At 59.0% G+C, this 19702-nt stretch overlaps 1 protein-coding gene and 1 non-coding gene across 2 annotated transcripts; both read left to right on the forward strand.

Moving 5' to 3' along the window:
* Positions 1-2475: 2475 nt before the first annotated feature.
* Positions 2476-2603, forward strand: LOC136154950 (small nucleolar RNA SNORA57). The gene has a single exon (XR_010660645.1). It is a non-coding gene; the product is annotated as a small nucleolar RNA SNORA57 (small nucleolar RNA).
* A 4242-nt stretch (positions 2604-6845) lies between these two features.
* SLC6A8 (solute carrier family 6 member 8) lies at positions 6846-15986 on the forward strand. Its single transcript, XM_065915747.1, has 13 exons — positions 6846-7734; positions 9267-9398; positions 10255-10504; positions 10903-11035; positions 11776-11910; positions 12015-12118; positions 12213-12337; positions 12899-13011; positions 13137-13274; positions 13364-13466; positions 13567-13667; positions 13759-13929; positions 14523-15986. Exons 1-13 carry the CDS (start codon positions 7473-7475, stop codon positions 14661-14663), a joined length of 1908 nt encoding a protein of 635 aa, XP_065771819.1. The 5' UTR covers positions 6846-7472; the 3' UTR covers positions 14664-15986.
* Positions 15987-19702: the final 3716 nt, after the last annotated feature.

Consider the following 19702-nt stretch of genomic DNA (forward strand, 5'->3'; position numbering starts at 1 on the left):
ACTTCCCAGGCAGGCTGTAACAGTTTTTGCCTGGTCATCAAAGAAACATGTGATCTTGTAGTCTCCTGATGGAAGATTATGTGTTTGCTGTTGACTTCAGTTGGTCTAATTGGGAGCAGTAGTTGGAATTAATTGGTTTTCCGGAGGAGCTCATAATAGAGGACTCCCTTCCAATCCCACCATATATGCAACATCATCTTCTTTGGATGAACACCAGCGTTTGGTGTGGTTGGTGGTGGCTCATTTCACGGGCCCCACAATCTCTTCCATTCCACAATATTGTATAGTATCCACTTTCCATCCCCTGTCACAGTTTGGTTCCCCCCAACCCCTTGCCCCCTTAATTTATGTGAAACCCAAACATCAAAGTGACTAACATAATCAAGTTGGTGCAGATGCTTTTCAATGCTTGATTTGGATATTTTGAATATGTCATCTGTCTCGTGAATGGTATAAAGTTAATTGTTCTCAGTTAAGGTCTCAATTTGATCACTATCAACTTCAACTGGTCTCCCCAACCAAGGAGCATTATCCAGGGAGAAATTTCCAGCATGAAACTTCACAAACCACTTTCCACACATTCAATCAGTCACAGCACAATTTTTTTTTTTCATTTCAGTTGCCTTTTTACCTTTGCTGAAATAATACAGCATAATATGCTGAAAATGTTGCTGTTTTTCTTCCATCTTCAATATTAAAATGGTTACACAAACATTTACTGATTTTGATGCTTTTTAAAAAATGCTCACTGATATGACAGCTGTCACCAAAGAATCTAAAAGCATCGTTTTGAATGAAGTTAAAGACAACTAAGTGCTACTAGAACCAGCTTAGGGAATAAAACAAATGAACTTTTTGGCTTATCCTCTATTTGCCCCCATAATTAGGATGTCTCCATGGTTCTCTTGGTGAATCTTCTCGAGTCCAAAGAGATAGAGCAATAGGGGAGAATGAAAAAGATGAACGGAGAAAAGCCTCGGGCTCCTTCATGGCCAGAGAACTAACTGGTCTCTGCTAGATTCCACAGGCAGTGTCAGCCACCACCTGAGAGGCTACTTGAATCTACCTGGCTTGGGACAAGTCCCAGCCACCCTCCACAGAGGAGAGCCACAGCCCAACAGATGGACTGAGATTATGCCCTTTGAGGTCCCACCATCAGGAAAGATGGTGCAGGAAAACGGGCCACAAGAGCATAGTCATGCCCAGGTCTCAGGTGAGGGTCCTTGGCTCTGTATAGGAAAGAATCCAAGAGTGAGCCAGAGTAAAGTGAAAGCAGGTTTACAGAGAGAAACATACTCCTTAGCTTCCCTGGTGACTCAGTGGTAAAGAATCCACCTGCCATTGCAGGAAACTCAGGTTCGATCCTTGGATAGGGAAGATCCCCTGGAGGAGGGAATGGCAACACACTCCAGTATTCTTGTCTGGACAATCTCATGGACAGAGGAGCCTGGCAGGCTACAGTCTTTGGGGTTGCAAAACATGGGGCACAACTTGGTGACTAAGCAGCAAACAACACACTCAATAGGCAGAATGTGGGGTGTCTCAGAGGTGACAGTGGTCCTGAAATATAGGTGCTTAGTTTTTAGGGGCTAGGTAGCTTCATAGGCTACCTAGGGGGAGGATTATCCCAACTATTTTGGAGAAGGGGTGGAAACTGACAAGAACTGAGCCATTGCCCTCTTTTTGGCCTTTTATAGTCAGCCTGTGAACTGTCTTGTCACCTGTGGGTGTGTCATTTAGTATGTTAATGCATTATATTGGGGCTCAAGGTCTACTGAAAGTAGAATCTTCTGCCATCTTGGAAGTAATCAGTTTTAACCAGTTTCTGTCATATCCTGCTTTTCTTTTTTCTTCTTTCTTTTTTTTAGTTCTACCACTTTATTGCTACCAACCCATCTTCCTCCACCCTCGTGCACACATGCTCAGTCATGTAATCCCATGGACTTCAGTCAGCCAGGCTCCTCTGTCCATGGACTTTTCCAGGCAAGAATACTGGAGTGGGTTGCCATGTCCTTCTCCAATATCCTGCTTTTCTTAATGGGTGTGTCATTCTTTAAGGATTATGCCTTGGTCCCTTTCTTCCTATCTTGGGAGCATAACCACCACTCATCAAGGGTGGGCCATGCACAGTGACTTAATTCCCAAGAGGACAGGATGAAAACAGGGACATCTCAGCCAGGTGACCGAGGTCAACACTGACAGTGGGAGTCATGTGGAAAGCATGGCGTCCTGCTGGGGTGTGATGAGAACGGCACTTCACTTCCATGGCCCTCCTCTCAATAACCATCACCCTGTCGTCCTGAGACATGAAAACCAGAAAAACTCCATGGAGTCCTCCAGGACCTCCTCCAGGATACCAAAAACGAGGACCATCACAGCCCAGAGGAACCAAAGAAGATGGGATGCCAATGCAGTGTGGGATCCTGGGGCAGAAAAAAGACATGAGGAAATATGAATAAGACCGTGGACTGGAACCCTCCCTTTCTTGGCAGGGATCAGGCGTGCGGTCCCGAGTTGCATAACGTACAGAGGCAGAAGGAAAGGGCCCTGGGTCCCTGGGAATCATGTCTTCGGTACTGGCAGTTTCAGGCACCAGGACAAAGGGGGAAAACTGGACCTCAGTGGGTGACAATGTAGAACATTGGTTGATTATTGTAACAACAGGAGCACACATCGGAGAGTGTTAGTAACAGGGGAAGCCAGGGGTGGGGGTGGGAATTCTCACTACTAGCTCCGCTGTTGGTCTATGCCTCTAAAGCTCTTCTGATATAAAGAGAGTTCATTTACAACACAGAAACCAATTTTTAAAATCCTGTTGGGGGAGATCTGTGTGGATGAGCACAGCTGGTGGACCAGCGTGCTGTGTGGGCTGGGGAGGGGTAGGTTGCCCACCATCTGCCTCTGCAGGCTTCCAGCCTCTTTGGGTGGCCCTCCCCCCAGCCCACCGGGCAGCCTGCACCTCTCTTTCCCTTCCCAGTGGTTGGAAGCACAAAGCCCTTCAAGGTAGACTCCAGTTTTTCCTTTATTCCCAGCTAATTCTAACTCCAAAGCTTCCTGTGCCTGGCAGCCTCCAAAGAGGGGGAGCCCCCAATCTGCCCCCACCCTGTCTCCAGCTGCAAGACCCTCTTGGCATAACCAGTCACCCCAGGGCAGGGTGCCCTCCCACTCAACCCACTACTCCGAGGACCCCAGTTGTGACCAGCACTGGGTCCAATCCCCAGCTCAAATTCCCAGGCCTCCCTGGACAATGGGAGCCCTCCAGGTTGGCCTTCCCTCTTTCCAGTTCTCCCTTCCTCCCCTCCCCTTCCTCTTCACCTCCTACCTCTCACCCACAGTCTAATTGTGGCTTCTGCCTGGGGAATGCTTTGCGTCTCACTGTCTCACCTGGGAGGAGTGATTGGGAACCCACCTGGAAGGGCCAACCTTATGGCAGAAAGCAATGAAGAACTAAAGAGCCTCTTGATGAAGGTGAAAGAGGAGAGTGAAAAAGCTGGCTTAAAACTCAACATTCAAAAAACAAAGACAATGGCATCCGGTCCCATCACTTCATGGGAAATAGATGGGGAAACAATGGAAACAGTGACAGACTTTATTTTGGGGAGCTCCAAAATAAAGATGCAGATGGTGCATCTGCAGATGGTGACTGCAGCCATGAAATTAAAAGACGCTTGCTCCTTGGAAGAAAAGCTACGACCAACCTAGACAGCATATTAAAAAGCAGAGACATTACTTTGCCAACAAAGGTCCATCTAGTCAAAGCTATGGTTTTTCCAGTAGTCATGTATGGATGTGAGAGTTGGACCATAAAGAAAGCTGAGAGCCAAAGAATTGATGCTTTTGAACCGTGGTGTTGGAGAAGACCCTTGAGAGTCCCTTGGACAGCAAGGAGGTCCAATCAGTCAATCTTAAAGGAAAGCAGTCCTGAATATTCATTGGAAGGACTGATGCTGAAGCTGAAGCTCCAATACTTTGGCCACCTGATGCGAAGAACTGACTCACTGGAAAAGACCCTGATGCTGGGAAAGATTGAAGGCAGGAGGAGAAGGGGGCGATAGAGGATGAGATGTTTGGATGGCATCACCGACTCAATGGGCATGAGTTTGAGCAGGCTCTGGGAATTGGTGATGGACAGGGAGGCCTGGCATGCTGCAGTCCATGGGGTCACAAAAAGTCGGACACGACTGAGCGACTGAACTGACTGGAAGGACCATCAATACCTGGGCCCAGTGGAGGACAGCCTCCTGGCTTTCAGCTGAGGTTCTGCTGCAGCAGAGGGATGTGCTGGCAAAGCCCTGAGACCCCACCGAGGGTTGGAAACCCCTCTGCCTGTGTTTGAACACTGGAGACCTCCCTGTGGGACACTCCCACAGGATGCTTGGGTCCACACACCAGAGAGTAAGTTTCTGTAGTGTAGTAGTCATCACGCTCGCCTAACATGCACCAGAGGACCGGTCCATGAACTCCATGTGTCTCCGAAGGCCAGCTCACCTCAGTTGGACGCAGGAGGCTGTGTGGGCGTGCACGTGGGTCAAGGGCACCCCCAGCCTCCTCTCCAGCTTCCTGGGCCAGGTGGCAGCTGAGCTGAACCCTGCAGGACTGGAAGGTGGTAGGCAAGGAAGAGGCACCCTGGGTCATGGCCTGTGGGCCAGCTCCACGAATGTTAGGTGGATCTTTGGTGCAGAGGAAACCACAGGAGAGGACACGTGGGGAGGGCCTGGTCAGATTTGTGCCACTGAGAGAAGCACGGGCCACAGGAGGGGGCCACATGGAGTCCCAGGAGGTGGGAGGCGGTGTCAGGAACCACTGGAACCAGCCTGTTGCAGCCCCTAAATGTGGACACCCTGGCTCCGAGTGGCTGGAGGTAGTGCCTGAAGGAGCTGGAGCCATTTTCCACAGGCAGCTCACCCTTGAGAGTTCTCTGGGACCCAGTCACCTCCCCCTGAGAAGCCTCTGACCCCACCATGATCGCGACAGGTGACAGCTCCCTCCCGTCCTGCCACTGGCCTTGACATATGTCCCCTGCCCTCCCAGCAAGGTCACAGGGAGTCCCCACTCTTGGCCTTGCTGGGTTCACCCTATGTCCTCCTCAGAAAGTGCCAGCAGTTCACCACATCTTCCTCCGGTCCTATGATCCCTCTCCCTGCCAACCTCCTCAGAACAAGCAAGTTGTTACATTCTGGAGGCTCCTTGCCCCGGCCAGGACTTCACCATCCCCGAACTTGTCCCAGTAATCATGTCACCCAGGTCCCCGCCACAGCTGACGCCTCCCCTCAAAGGCGTCACCCCACCCGGCCTGCAGGTGGTGCCCTGCCTCTTCCCCTCTGCCCGCTCCACTTAGATCCTCTTTTGCTCTCTCCATCGTGTCTGGGGGTGCCTGCGCTTGATTGGCCTGGTCCTGTCCCCCCTCGGTCCTCACTTGGCAGGCAGGGTGGCCCCTGGCTTCCTCAGGCCATCTTTGGGTCCAGTACTCCTCATTTGCCTGTCTCCCGAGCAGCTTCGCTCTGAGGCTGGGCCAGAGCTCCAGATTGGGGCTTCTGAGGAGTCAGTGGACCCCCGTCACCTCGGGAAGAGGGGGGTTCCCTGAGCTCCAGGCCCCGCCCCCAGCCTGAGCCCTGAGACCCTGCCCGTCTCCCCCAGCGGCCAGTCAAGTCTCCCCCAGCGAGCCCGGGTGGAGATGCTGCCCCTCCTTCACCTAACAGGCTCAAGCTGGCTCGAACCGGAACTGCTTTTCTTCCTAAAGCCGCCCGGAAGGCCGAGGGTTTAGCTTAACGGGATGAGCCATCTGGGGACTGCAGGGTGGCGCGCTCGGGGGAGCCTGGGACTGGTGGCAGGGGGTTAGGGGTGGGCACAGTGCACATCTGCAGCCATGATGGCTACCCCATTCTGGGGCTGCTCTCAGTCCTGGAAAATTCCAAACAGGCGGCTCCGGAGCTGCTGGGGAAGCAGCTGAACAACCTGGGTCCTGCCGATCCCTGGAGAGAGAAAAGCGTGGAGCGGAGGCCTTTGGGGGAGGGTCCGTACACCTGCCAAGCACCAGAGGGCACCCTTACCCTATAGTGAGTGCCACAGTCTCCTGCAGGTCGGGCACGCAGAGGGGCCGCAGGAGTCCCTCCCACCGTCCACTTGGGTGAAAAAGTGCGGCCTTGTCCGTCGGCCAGTCAGGCTTCCCTCGGCCTGTTGAGGAAAGTCAGCAAGCGCTGTCACTCCGACAGCCAGGACACTGACTGATCAAGGCTGTCTCCCTGGGGCGTGTGGGGGGCCCAAGGGCAGGAGACAGGGTCTCGGCAAAGCCCCTCAGCACCCCTGGAGACAGACGCCTGCACCGCCACCACAGCCTTTCTGAGGGGGCTCGCTGGGCCCAGCGCCTCAGCAGGTGGAAGCAGCCTGCACCCCTGAGGTGGTGTCGCGGGACCCGGAAGCTGGAGGCCTTGGTACCCAACCTCGGCTGGGACTCAGAGATGGGCTAGGCTGCAAGAAGGAGGTTGGGGCGGGGGCCGCCCCAGGATGTCCGAGAAGGTAGCCGGGCCAGCGGCTGGCCTCGAAGCGGGAAGGGCAAGTGAGGTGGGTGGACGGTGTGCCGGGGCCGCAGGAACCCAGGATCAGGGACGGCTGGGCCCCGGGAAGGAGGCGCTGGAGGGCGCCCCAGGTAGCAGGCGGCCTCCCGCGGGAGCGGCGTCTCCGGTTCTGGAGAAGGGCGGGAGGAGGTGGGCGGGGTGACGGGGGGGGGCGGCGGGCGCGCGGAGGGGGAGGGGCGCGGCCCGTCCGCGGGGGGCGGGGCGAGAGTGACGTCACCCTGGAGACGGTTCATAAGCAGCCAGCAGTCCGGCCAAGGAGGAGAGGCGAGATCAGAGCGCGGTGGTGAGTCGCTTAGCCCGCTGCGGCCCGGAGAGCGGCTGAAGCCGCCGCCGCCGCCGCCGCCGGGAAGGAGGGGCGAGCGCCTAGGCCGCCACCGCCGCGGGAGCCGCAGGCTAGTCCCGCAGCCGCGCCTCGCCGGGCCGGGCCGGAGCGGGGGGGGGGGGGGCGGCGCGCGGGAGGTGCGGGCCGCAGGCTCCTGCTCCGGCCGCCGCTTGCAGGCAGGGGGCTGCGGATGCCGCCCGCGCCCCCGCTAGGCTGAGCCTCGGGCCGGGCGAGCCACCGCCGCCGCCGCCGCCGCCGCGGGAGCTGCGGGCAGGAGCTTCGGGAGCCGCCGCCGCCGCCCGATCGGGCCCCGCCGCCGCCCGCGAGCCCCCGGGCCCCCGACACACATGAGATTCTTTAGGCTCACTTTCAAGTGCTTCGTGGACTGCTTCTGACCGCGCCGCCCCCGCCGTCCCGCACCCCGCCCGCCTCCCGCCCGCCGCCCCGACCCCTCGGTCCGGCTGTCCTCGGCCCCCGGTGGGCCCGCGCCTTCGAGGCCTTTATCCCCCCCTGCGCCGCTGGCGACCCCGCGCCTGTCCGCCCGCCCGCCCCCGCGGGCCGCCGTGCCCCCGGCCATGGCCAACAAGAGCACGGAGAACGGCATCTACAGCGTGTCCGGCGAGGAGAAGAAGGGCCCCCTGATCGCGCCCAGGCCCGACGGAGCCCCGGCCAAGGGCGACGGTCCTGCGACCCTGGGGGCGCCCGGCAGCCTCCTGGCCGTTCCGCCGCGCGAGACCTGGACGCGCCAGATGGACTTCATCATGTCGTGCGTGGGCTTCGCCGTGGGCCTGGGCAACGTGTGGCGCTTCCCCTACCTGTGCTACAAGAACGGCGGAGGTGAGCGCCGGGCCCCTCCCTGGCCCCACCGGGGCGGCCGGGCGAAGTCCAGGGGGTGGGGAGGCCCCCGGAGCGGCGAGGGAGGGGAGGTCAGGGGGCCGCCCCTCGCCCGCCATCGCCGCTCGGTGGCCCAGCCGGGCGGCCACCCCCTCCCCGGCTGGTCATGTGCCTGGCAACGTGGGGGGGGGAGGGGGCCTGCGAAGGAAGCCTCGAGCTGTGTCCGCCGACCCCCCAGCACCACCACCCGCAAGTGGTTGGCCACCGAGGTGGCCGGGCGAGGCCTCCCGCCTGGGGGGAGGCCTCCAGAGGTGAGGAGCCCTGGCTGCCCCTGCCGATCAGGCACACAAGTGGCACATTGTGCGGCCCCCCACGTGTGCACACACGAACACACACACAATGGGCCACTCTGTCCCTCCCCCTGCCTTCCCCTCCCTTCCCTTCTCTCTCTTCCTCTTGCCTCTCCTCCCCTCCCCTCCCCTCGAGCCTGGGCCTGGAACACTGGGTGCCGGAGCCAGGCTTGGGAAGCCGGCAGCCCGGGCCGCCTGGCGCCATCGCTGGACACACTGCATGCACACCCCATGCCCGCCCGCCCCAGCCCAGCTTAGCAACAGCGATGGGCACGCGTGTGTCCTGTGACTGCAAAGCAGCCCCAGGGGGGTGGTGGGAAAAGCCGCAGAGACAAGGCAGTGGGTGGGAAACTGAGGCCCAGAGCAAAGGCCTTGGCCCAAGGTCACAGCAGGAGGATGCGGAGACCGCAGGCCCAGCCAAGCGGCAGTCAAAGCTTAGGCTTTTGAGTAGTCTGCCTGGTGAGCTGGGGCAAGGATCGGGGACCTGGAGGGGAGGGGTCCCCCACCCCCACCCCCATCCTGGGTGCTCCTGTCTTGTTGTACCTGCCAGGCTCCCCTAACTTGGTCACTTTGTGTCCTTGCTTAGCAACCCTTTCAGATACCCTGCACTCTGCTCACTGGTGGACAGCTCCACCCACCCACCCTCTTCTTCCTGGGCCTTCAGATGTGCGGGCAAGAGGCTCCCTTCCCTTACCCAAGCCCAGCAGGCCCCCGGGCCCGAGTGCCAACCACAGCCAACAGGCGTGAGCATGCACACTCATTCATGCCCTCACAGTTCCTTCCTCTGCCGCCCAGCAAACTGCGGCTCAAGGGATGGCTTGTATCCACAAGTGCGTGTCTGACATGCCCGTTAGTTAGCTCACCCTCAGTGAGTAGGGGCCGAAGCCCTACAGGGGAAAGGGGCTCTCAGGAAACGAGAAGGAAGTGGGGCTCTGCTCGATGCCCACCCCCCACCTCCAAGACTGTTCACCTTGGGCCCCTGAGTCAGCGGCCACCCCTTATACTGATTCACTCAGTGGGAAGTTATCATGGCATGGGTGGAGCCTGGAGGTGGGGCTCCACCCACCCCCCAGGGCTTGGGGAGGCCGATGGCTGTCTTTCCCTGCCTGTGCAGTTCTGGTCAAGTCCCCTGCCTGGCCAAGGGGCAACTCTGTGCAAGTGCCCACCTCCAGCTTTGTCCCCCAGGTGTGTTCCTTATTCCCTATGTTCTGATCGCCCTGATCGGAGGAATCCCTATCTTCTTCTTGGAGATCTCGCTGGGCCAGTTCATGAAGGCCGGTAGCATCAACGTCTGGAATATCTGCCCCCTGTTCAAAGGTGAGCAGCCCTGGCAGCCCCTGTGTGACCCTCGCGGACCTCTGCCTTTCTCCACCCCTGGGACAAAGCTGGTACCCACTACAGAAAGTCTCATCCTGCCTGAGCACCAGGCTTGGCATGTGGCCCCCAAGCTGGAAGGACTTGAAGACCACCTACCTGGGTGACCTTGGCGGGGGCAGAGACTTGATTGGGGGATGGACCTCTGCCCACACCCTGGGCGAGAAAAGCCCTGCCCAGCACCCTTAGGGCTGAAAGGAGGGTGGCTGTATGTGAGACGCGATGGCAGGAGAAGCCGAAAGGAACTGACCCTAGGCTGTGGCACAGACTCATGAAGTGATTGGCTGAGGTTGCCCCTGAGAGGGTGACTGTCTCCCACCCTGCCCCAGGTCCCCAGAAAACCCCCCAGCTGCTGAGTATGGGAGGTTGCTGTTGGTGGGGGGATGGGAAACAGGTGAAGGCTTGCCCTTCCTCCACCCATCATGCTGGCAGTGGGACTCAGGGGATGACAGGTGTGAGACTAGGGAAACAGGACTTGCCTCTCTGATGCTGGGATGTGTGCTTGTCCGAAGGCTGGGGAGGAAGCAGGGGGCTGGGGGAGGAAGAGGGCCTGATTTTTGGCCACAGATTGAGAGGTTTGCCTGGCATGGGGCACTTATACAAGGAGAGTTGGGGGCTCGGAGGGATCTGGGTAGACATCAACAGAAGGGTCTGGTTGCACCGAGGTGGGTCAAGGTCAGCAGATGCGGGGAGCAGGATGTTAGGGGCCCGGCAGGGACCACCGGCAGTGCCTGGTCAGGAGAGCAATGGGGGGCTAGCCAAGGATGAGCCTGGACAGAGACTCTCCCCTGCTCCCCAGGCCTGGGCTACGCCTCCATGGTGATCGTCTTCTACTGCAACACCTATTACATCATGGTGCTGGCCTGGGGCTTCTATTATCTGGTGAAGTCCTTTACTACCACGCTGCCCTGGGCCACATGTGGCCACACGTGGAACACTCCTGATTGCGTGGAGATCTTCCGCCACGAAGACTGTGCCAATGCCACCATGGCCAACCTCACATGTGACCAGCTTGCCGACCGCCGGTCCCCGGTCATCGAGTTCTGGGAGTGAGTCAAAGCGCCTCGGAGCCAGGCCTAGTCTGTCTTGCCTCCTGCATGTAGCTTGTGTGCGTGCATGTGTGTACGTGCATGCCAGCACAGGTACATGCACATGGGTGTGTCCCAGGCCCCGCCCTGGAGGCATTCAACCAGGGATGCAGAGCAGGCTGTGTCTGCCCACCTGGGGAGGGAAGTGGGAACTGCTGTTGGGCCCACTGGGGATGGCATGATGCTGGGCCGCCTGGGGGGTCCAGGCACATAGACTGCAGGGACCCCAGGCTGGGGACTTACACCAGAAGCACCAGTGGGACCAGCTAGACTCAAGAGCTTCCAGAAGAGCAATGCCACCCAGGATACCCCCAGTCTCTTGGCCTCTGGCACAACTCTCATGGGCTTTCCCTCTCCAGGAACAAAGTCTTGCGGCTCTCCGGAGGGCTGGAGGTGCCAGGGGCCCTCAACTGGGAGGTGACCCTGTGTCTGCTGACCTGCTGGGTGCTGGTCTACTTCTGTGTCTGGAAGGGGGTCAAGTCAACAGGCAAGGTACAGCTGGGGGAGACCACAGGGCTGGGGCACCACTGCCTGGGCGTGGGGTGCAGCTGCCAGGGACCACTGCTGCCACGGGAGGTGACTGCATCAGGGGTTGTACTTCATTCCGGCCCCTGAGCCCCACCCAGTGGAGGGGGAGAGGCCCCCGCAGTGGCTGCCCCTTCTCTGGGGGTGGGGCATCCCTGTCCCGCCTTCCCATCCTCCCCATTTCTGATTCTAGCTCCGGTTTAGGGTTCTGGTAAGTTTTAGGGTGCAGGTAGACCCAGTCTACTGCCTGTGTCTGTCCCCTGCTGTGTGGCCTAAAGGACCCTAGCAGGGAGCCTGGACACATAGCTTCCTCGGGGGTCCACTGTCCAGCTGGGGGGACCACTGAACATACACAAAATAAAATAGCGTGCTGAACAGGCGGCCCTGCTCAGACAGGAGGCAGATGCCTTTGCTGTTATCTCTCTCTTACCTGTCTCTGGTGGGCTGAGTTCTAATCCCAAGGACCTTGCGAGCACATGACCTAGACTTGGGCCCAGGGAGCATGGGACCTGACCCTGTCTCCCCTCCCTGCAGCTAACCTTGCTTGCTTTGGGGCTGCCAGTACCTCAGCTGAGCACAGCCTCCTTTGAGAGCCATGGCTCTGACTAGAAGGCAGGGTGGGGGGTGGTTTGAGTGGCCAGTGTGGTGGGGGGCCATGGCCTTCCCAGCAGGATACCCCTCTGAGCAGTCCAACCCCCTCCACCCAGATCGTGTATTTCACCGCTACATTCCCCTATGTGGTCCTCGTTGTGCTGCTGGTGCGCGGAGTGCTGCTACCTGGCGCTTTGGATGGCATCATCTACTATCTCAAGCCTGACTGGTCAAAGCTGGCATCCCCTCAGGTGAGGGAGAGTGGAGGGAGGGGACACGGTGGTGGCGGGCGACATGGGGGGGTGGCAGGTACTCCAGCAGGGCTCCCCACACCTCTTCCCTGGCTCACCTCCAGGTATGGATCGACGCAGGGACACAGATCTTCTTCTCTTACGCCATCGGCTTGGGGGCCCTCACCGCCCTGGGCAGCTACAATCGCTTCAACAACAACTGCTACAAGTAGGCACCACAGCCGGCCGCCCCTGCCCTACCCTACCCTACCCACCTGTGGGCGGCAGGCAGTCTCAAGAGCCTCCGTGTTCCCCATCCACAGGGACGCCATCATACTCGCCCTCATCAACAGCGGGACCAGCTTCTTTGCAGGCTTCGTGGTGTTCTCCATCCTGGGTTTCATGGCCACAGAACAGGGCGTGCACATCTCCAAGGTAGCAGAATCAGGTAAAGACACCTCCCCCCCAAGCCCCAGCCAGGCTTCTGGAACTGCAGCTGGACCACGGATATGAACACACAAATAGCCAGCTCGCTTTGTCCCATCAGCATGGGCCAGGAGGCGGCCTGGCTGAGCAGCTGGGAGGCACAGCTGTGCCTCCAGCTCAGGGCCGGAGCCCCAAGCCCCCATCTGTCTCTCTGTAGGGGCCTTGGGGCATGTCCTCCTTGCCTCCATGCCAGTGTTGCCCAGGGCAAGGGTGGCCTTTTCTGGGTCTGTGGGGACCTGTAACCACAATGGCTGCTGGAATCCAGACCCCAAAGGCTGAGCCAGGCATCCCTGTTATGGGTGGTCTACCAAGGGCCTGCGGGAACCTACCATCGTGGTCCCTGGCATGGCGTGCACACTGGGGTGGGAGTGGCCCAGTGATGCTTTACCACAAGTGGGAAGGCCTCTGTCCACAGGCTACCCTACCATGGTTCATTACCCTGGTGCTGGAGGGCAGGGTGGGGTGGGGGACAAGATGTGGGTGGGGAGCTCTGGATGTCCACACCCCGCATCTTCCCCCTCAGGGCCTGGCCTGGCTTTCATCGCCTATCCACGGGCCGTCACGCTGATGCCCGTGGCCCCGCTCTGGGCAGCCCTGTTTTTCTTTATGCTGTTGCTGCTTGGTCTCGACAGCCAGGTTTGCAAGGGGTTATAGGCCTACGAGGTGTGTGGTGGGGGGTGGTCATGGGCCTAGGGCACCCTGGGCACCAGGAGACAGTGGGTAGGCATGAGAGGGGCCTGGCCTGAGTTGCCCGGCCATAGTTTGTAGGTGTCGAAGGCTTCATCACCGGCCTGTTGGACCTCCTCCCGGCCTCCTACTACTTCCGGTTCCAAAGGGAGATTTCCGTGGCCCTCTGCTGCACCCTCTGCTTTGTCATCGACCTCTCCATGGTGACCGATGTGAGTGCGAGTGGGACATGGGCTGCCCACCCCCACCCTGCCTTGCAGGTGGCCAGCTGCTGGCCCCCCTGACCTGGCCCCCTCTGCAGGGCGGGATGTATGTCTTCCAGCTATTTGACTACTACTCGGCCAGCGGTACCACGCTGCTCTGGCAGGCCTTCTGGGAGTGTGTGGTGGTCGCCTGGGTGTACGGTAGGTCGGGATCAACAGGCAAGCCGGGGCTGGGGCACAGTTGGGGGCGGTGGTGAGGGGTGTCTTGAGCTCTGGCCCTCCCTGCCTCCTGTCTCCCCAGGAGCTGATCGCTTCATGGACGACGTGGCCTGCATGATCGGGTACCGACCTTGCCCCTGGATGAAATGGTGCTGGTCTTTCTTCACCCCACTTGTGTGCATGGTAAGGGAGAAGGCTGGGCAGGGTGCAGGGCACCCAGGGGCCGGCTGGCCGCGTTTGCTGGGGGTGAGTGCCAAGCTTCTCTCACTCACAGGGCATCTTCATCTTCAACATGGTCTACCACGAGCCGCTGGTCTACAACAACACCTATGTGTACCCATGGTGGGGCGAGGCCGTGGGCTGGGCCTTTGCGCTTTCCTCCATGCTGTGTGTGCCCCTCCACCTCCTGGGCTGCCTCCTCAGGGCCAAGGGGACTGTGGCTGAGGTCAGTGCCCCGTGCCCCACTCCGTTCATGCCCCCCCTCCCTTCTTGGGTGCAGACAGGACCTCCAGGGTGCCTGTCCCACCAGCTGCCAGGAGAGGTGACCAGGGCACCCTCGATGAAGTATAGGTGGAAGAGAAGTGGGCCCTCCAGGGCCTCAGGTCATGTAGACAAGAGACCTGTCCCCAGCCTCTGTTTATACAGCCACTCAACCCTCCACTGGCTTCCCTGGTGGCTCAGACGGTAAAGCATTTGCCTGCCACATGGGAGACCCGGGTTGGATCCCTGGGTTGGGAAGATCCCCCTGGAGAAGGAAATGGCAACCCACTCTAGTACCCTTGCCTGGAAAAATCCCATGGACAGAGGAGCCTGGTGGGTGACAGTCCATGGGGTTGCAGTCGACTCAGTGACTTCACTCACTCACTCAACCCTTCCCTGAACCGTTTCCCTAGTGCAGGTATCCAGCCTGGCCAGCGACCCCAGGAGGGCTGGCCTGGGGCTCCATGTTGGTGGCAGGTGGCGGGAAGTGGCCAGAGGCCCAGGGTGAGCAGGGTCCCCTCCCCAGGCACTCAAGGCACCCCCCCCTCTCTCCCACAGCGCTGGCAGCACCTGACGCAGCCCATCTGGGGCCTCCACCACCTGGAATACAGAGCTCAAGACTCGGATGTCAGGGGCCTGACCACCCTGACCCCAGTGTCTGAGAGCAGCAAGGTGGTGGTGGTGGAGAGTGTCATGTGATGGGCCCCCGGCACCAGCTCCCTCTCTTGTAGCCATAGCACCCCTGCTTTAGCCCCCTCACCCCTCCCAGGGGGCTTGCCTTTCCCTGCCATTCAACAGGGGGGGGTCTGCCTGCCTGGGGTGGGGGGAGGGGAGGAAGCACCAGAGTGCTTATAACTCACTTTTTTTTTCCATTTTTAATAAAACACCAAAAAAAAATACCACAACCCACCAAAAATAGATGCCTCCCCCACCCCCATAACCAAGCTGGTGCACACGCTGCTCCCCAGCCTCCTGCTATTACCCGCTGCAGTCACGTTTCACCTGAGCCCGCTGCTCCTTGCCTGCCTCCGGGTTCTGCCTGACACACCCTTGGGTGGCCCCCACCCCAGAGGTGGCAGTGTGGGGCCGAGGATTGGAGAGCAGAGGGGGAAGGTGGGCACAGCCGCAGAACCAAGGCAGATACTTCAGCTGGGCTAGACCCCTCTCTCCCCATCCCAAATCTAGATGCTTAGAGAGCCAGCCAGCAACGGGACCTTTGGTTCCTGCGCCAATTGCCACCAATATCAATTGTGTGAGCTTGTGTACGAGTGCACGTGTGCGTGAGTACGTAGGGTATAGATCTCTTCTCTCTTAGCAACGGTGAATACCAGGTGTAAGTTGTGCCTGTGGGCAAATGAGGCTTGTATTTTGCACATTTTATAAAAACTTGAGAGATTTCTGCTTGTATATTTCTAAGAGAAACACCCCGATGTCCCTCTCCTTGCCACACCCCATCCCCTTCAGCCCCTCTTATACCTCTGCCTCCAGCCAAGGAGTGTGAATTTCTAGATCTAATTTTCATAGGCAAAACAGAAGCTTCAAGCTATCAAGTGTGCAGGTCCGTCGTGTGGGTATGCATGTGCAGTCCCCAGCCCCAGACCAGTGGAAAAGTGCAAGGTTGGGGGGAGCCTCACTGGGTGTCCCCACAAGTCAGGGGGGTTGGCTGATGCATCATCATGGGGGCCTGGGACTGCCCACCTGGCCTGCTCAGGCTGGCCCGCACCCTGCCCTCTGGGATGGGCACCACTACTGCAGGGACCCGAGGTGGGCACCTGCCTATGTATGGCTCCCACCTGAGAGCTTCAGGCTGATGCCCTGTCCACGTCTCAAATCCTCCATGTGGCAGGTTCACTGAACCCTATGTGTCTGTCATGTCCAGTCCCACGGGGCCCCTTGAGGGGCTTCCTTCACACCCTGACAAGGGCTGGATGGGTGGGGCTGGGGGAGGGCCAGGGTCCAGTGGGGACGCCCTTACTGTGCTAAAAGCCACTGCAAACATAGCAATAAAGACGTCATTTTCCAAAGCTGGCTCCTGCTTGTCAGGTATTGGAGGGCGGTCAGGGGATGGGGGGGTATCCTCCCCACCTTGAGTGGCTTCCCTGGGCAAGTGTTGGTTCTGAGGTCTCTACACCCAGCACAGTTCCAGGAACAGTGCAGGGAGCTGACATACTTGGGGACCAAGGACAACTAAAGAGGAACGCACTGAGCAGGGAAGGTGGGTGTCAAGTCCAGGCTCTGTAGCTTCTCAAGGATGCTCCTTTGAGAGCAGGCAGGGCCCAGGGGAAGGTCTGTCACTGGGCAAGACCAAGGCACTAGCAGGTGCAAAGTCTCCAGGTAAGTGACCTGCCTGCACCTGATGTGAAGAGCTAACTCACTGGAAAAAGCACTGATGCTGGGAAAGGTGGAGGGCAGAAGGGGGCGATGGATGATGAGATGGATGGCATCACTGACCCTGTGGACATGCTGCAGTCCATAGGGTTGCAAAGAGTTGGGCATGACTTGGCAACTGAACAACTAACAGGTTTGTGAATGGCCGGGATCCCAAGAAGGGTGGTGTTGCCAGGCCCTGCACCAGAGAGACAAGGAGGTTCAGAGGGGACAGTGTTATCTACCAAGTAGAAATGTCTAGTCAGCAGATAGACAAGGAGTTTGAAGTTCTGGAAAGTCTGCACTGCACACAGAACTTTGGGAGTTCTCATTACATAAAGACAGCCCCGAGCCTGGATGAGTCCCTGGGCAGCTGGAGAGGGAGCCATGGCCCAGGCACTGAGCCCCGAGATACTCCCAGACGCGGCAAAGCAGAGGGGGAGCTGGCTGTAGTCAGGAAGGTTGGGAGGGACACCCTCCACCACCTGGAACACAAACGAGGGCCTGCCATCACCCCCTCCAGGTGTCAGGGAGGAGGGGGTGATGGGCTCTGTTGGAGCTTTGGTGATAAGATCACACAGGACAAGAGAAATCTGGGGCGAGGGGAAAGGCAAAAACTTGATGGTATTAAAAACAGGGTGGAAGCAACCCAAGTCTCCACAGACAGGAACAAAGAAAAAGAGCTCTGTCCTGAAAAATGAGGGAAATTCTGACACCTGCGACAAGATGGATGAACCTTTGGGACATGACATGCAGCGGAAAGCAGCCAAAGACACATCCTGTGTGACTCGACTTCTCTGAAGAGTCCAATTCCAAGACAGAGCAAGGGGAGGGGGGAAGTTAGTGTTCAACAGGGACAGTGTCCGTTTGGAGAGAGGGAACAGTTCAGGAGACACACAATGGGGATGGCTGCACATGACGGAAATGCACTTAACTGCCATTCAACTGCCATCCTAAAAATGGTTCCAGGGGAAGTTTTGGCATGAGGTTTCAGAGGGGCGGGGAAGAAGTGGACCAGGGAAACCCATTCAGGCTCCATCCAGAGTAACAGGAGGGAGGGCAGGGTGGGACACAGATAGAGGGGTGGACAGGGCCAGTCTGCTCATCAGCTGAGGCAGGTCTTCCTGGGGTGGGCATCAAAGTAGGGCACCAGCTACCTGCTCTGAATGCCAGCCTGGGCAGGAGGGAGGGGGTGGCCCTTCAGAGAAAGTGGACAACTGGCTCCTCTACAGTCCCTCACACACCAGTCCCCCTGTTTAGCCAGGCGACCCCTTAGTGAGGGGAGGGCCTGAGTTCTGAACTGAACAGCCGGGGTGGGCTCTAACTTGTGCAAACCATAAGCAAACGTTCCAGTGGTCACCAAGAACCTGGACGGGGTGCGGGTCACCGGAGCCTGCGGAGGAATATCAGCTGAGTAGGCCCCACCCCAAGTCAACCTGGGCCTCTGGAGCCTTGGCTGATGGAGGCACCTCCCTGGCGAGGTGGTGGCCCAGCCCCTGCGGTGCCAATGCCTGGCCTGCCAACCCAACCCTTGTCTCACCCTTCTCTGAAAGGCTCCTCATCCTACAAGCTTCTGCTCTCGCCACACCCACAGTCCCAAGAAGCCTGTGCGCTGGCAGCTCCCCAAACCACCAGTGTGGCTTTCCCAAGAAGGCCCCTGCACCCCCCACCTCCTCCAACAGTCTCTGCTACCCTAGGCCCTTGCCACTCCCCACCCTGCATGTGCTCAGTCGTGTCTGCCTCTTTATGATCTAATGGACTGCAGCCGTCAGGCTCCTCTGTCCAGGGGAGTACCCAGGCCAGAATACTGGAGTGGGTTGCTGTTTCCTCCTCCAGGGGATCTTCCGACTGTGAGTCACACCAGCTCCTTCACATCTCAATTCTTCTAGCTGTGGCCGTGCCTTGGCTCACATCCTTGTCACCTCTTGCCAAATGGCCTGCAGGCCACCTGCCACCAGGCCACCAAAGACTCAGAAAACATCAACAGCACAGTAAGGGGCACTTGACAGAGGTCATGCTGCTTGGCCGGGTCCCGTTAACTCGGGAACCTGTCCCTGTGGTAGATGGAGGACATGCGGACCAGCAGTGGGAGAGACAGGCCAGGAGATGGATCAGCCCAGCCCCGTGGTGCCCATGAGGTTACCAGAGGTGCAAGCAAGGCAGGGAAGACTACTGGGTACAGTGGCTTACAGCCCCACTCTGAGCAGAGGCTGCTGGCTGAAAGCTGCCCTCAGAATGGGCCAGAGTGGACAGTGCCCACAGCTAGCCCTCCAGTCTTAAGCGAGGCGACACCATGCTTTCCATTTTTAAGAGTTGGCCATCCCCGTCACTCTCTTCTCATCCCCAGCTAGCTGCTTCCCCTCCACCCAGCCCGGGGAAGAACCTAAGGGCCCACAGTGCGGACTTTGGCCTGCAGGAGTTCAGAGCAAGGAGAGCTCAGGGAGGCTGAGGTAGTCAGGGAACACTTCCTGGAAAAGTGGGACGAGCTCTCAGCCTTGGCATAGCAACCAGAGGGTGTCACCTGCAGCCTCCCTCCACAGCAGACACCACCTAGAAGGCTGCCCGGAAACGGGGGTGGCACTCCCCACGAGAACGTGGGCAAAGAACACTGCTGAAGGGAGCTACCAGCCTGAGCCTGGTGGGAGGAGCCGGTGCCCAAGGCTGGCTGTCTGCACCCCCGTTTCCAGGGGCCCCCAAATGCCAGCAGAAAACACCTCCGACCTGCCCCCAACCCCCTCACCCAGTCCTCAGGAGCAGCAGAGAAACACTAGAGCCTCTTGATGGTGGCCACCTGCCAAGCCAGCCTAGGCAGTGCCCAGACCAGAGCAGGCTCATGGGGTGGCAGAGGGGACCCCAGAGCCACCCGGAGGCTCTGCCCACTGCCTCCGTTTGCCCTGGGCCAGGCATAGGTCACCGCCAAGGTCACCTTGGCTTGGCACCTTCGCTCTTGCCGGCGTTAGTCAGAGGTCATCCTGGAAACCTTCAGGAGGGGGCAGGGCAGGGAGGGACTGGTGGCAGTCTGCCATGCTCTATCTGGCCTCAATGTGATGAACAGGACCCAGAGGAGGCGGGCAAGGCTGCCACCCGGAAGTCCGGTGGGTTCCCTGAGTCTCCCGAGCTCCCCTGGGCCTCAGGACCAACACGCCCCGCGTGGCTGTCAAGCCAGGCCTGGCCTGGGGTGCCCGAGGCAGGACACAGATGGGGCAAGTGTGAGCCCGCACCTGGCCCGGGGGGAGGGAGCCTTTGGGAGTTAGAACAATGGCAGGGAAAAGCGTCCTGCAGGACTCTGGGGCCAGGGTCTCTGTCCAAGCTGCCTGCCATCAGCATCTCAGCTGGTTCAGGTGGGGGGATCACAAGGTGGCCTCCCTGCG

The sequence above is a fragment of the Muntiacus reevesi genome, chromosome X (assembly GCF_963930625.1).
Source record: "Muntiacus reevesi chromosome X, mMunRee1.1, whole genome shotgun sequence".
Taxonomy (NCBI): domain Eukaryota; kingdom Metazoa; phylum Chordata; class Mammalia; order Artiodactyla; family Cervidae; genus Muntiacus; species Muntiacus reevesi.

What these genes read in the sequence shown, in the direction of transcription:
- SLC6A8 (XM_065915747.1), top strand. Translation starts at nt 7,473, where the DNA reads ATGGCCAACAAGAGCACGGAGAACGGCATCTACAGCGTGTCCGGCGAG. An exon ending in GGGTCAAGTCAACAGGCAAG is followed by an intron (nt 11,036 to 11,775) that starts GTACAGCTGGGG and finishes CCCTCCACCCAG; the next exon opens with ATCGTGTATTTCACCGCTAC. An exon ending in ACCTCTCCATGGTGACCGAT is followed by an intron (nt 13,275 to 13,363) that starts GTGAGTGCGAGT and finishes CCCCCTCTGCAG; the next exon opens with GGCGGGATGTATGTCTTCCA.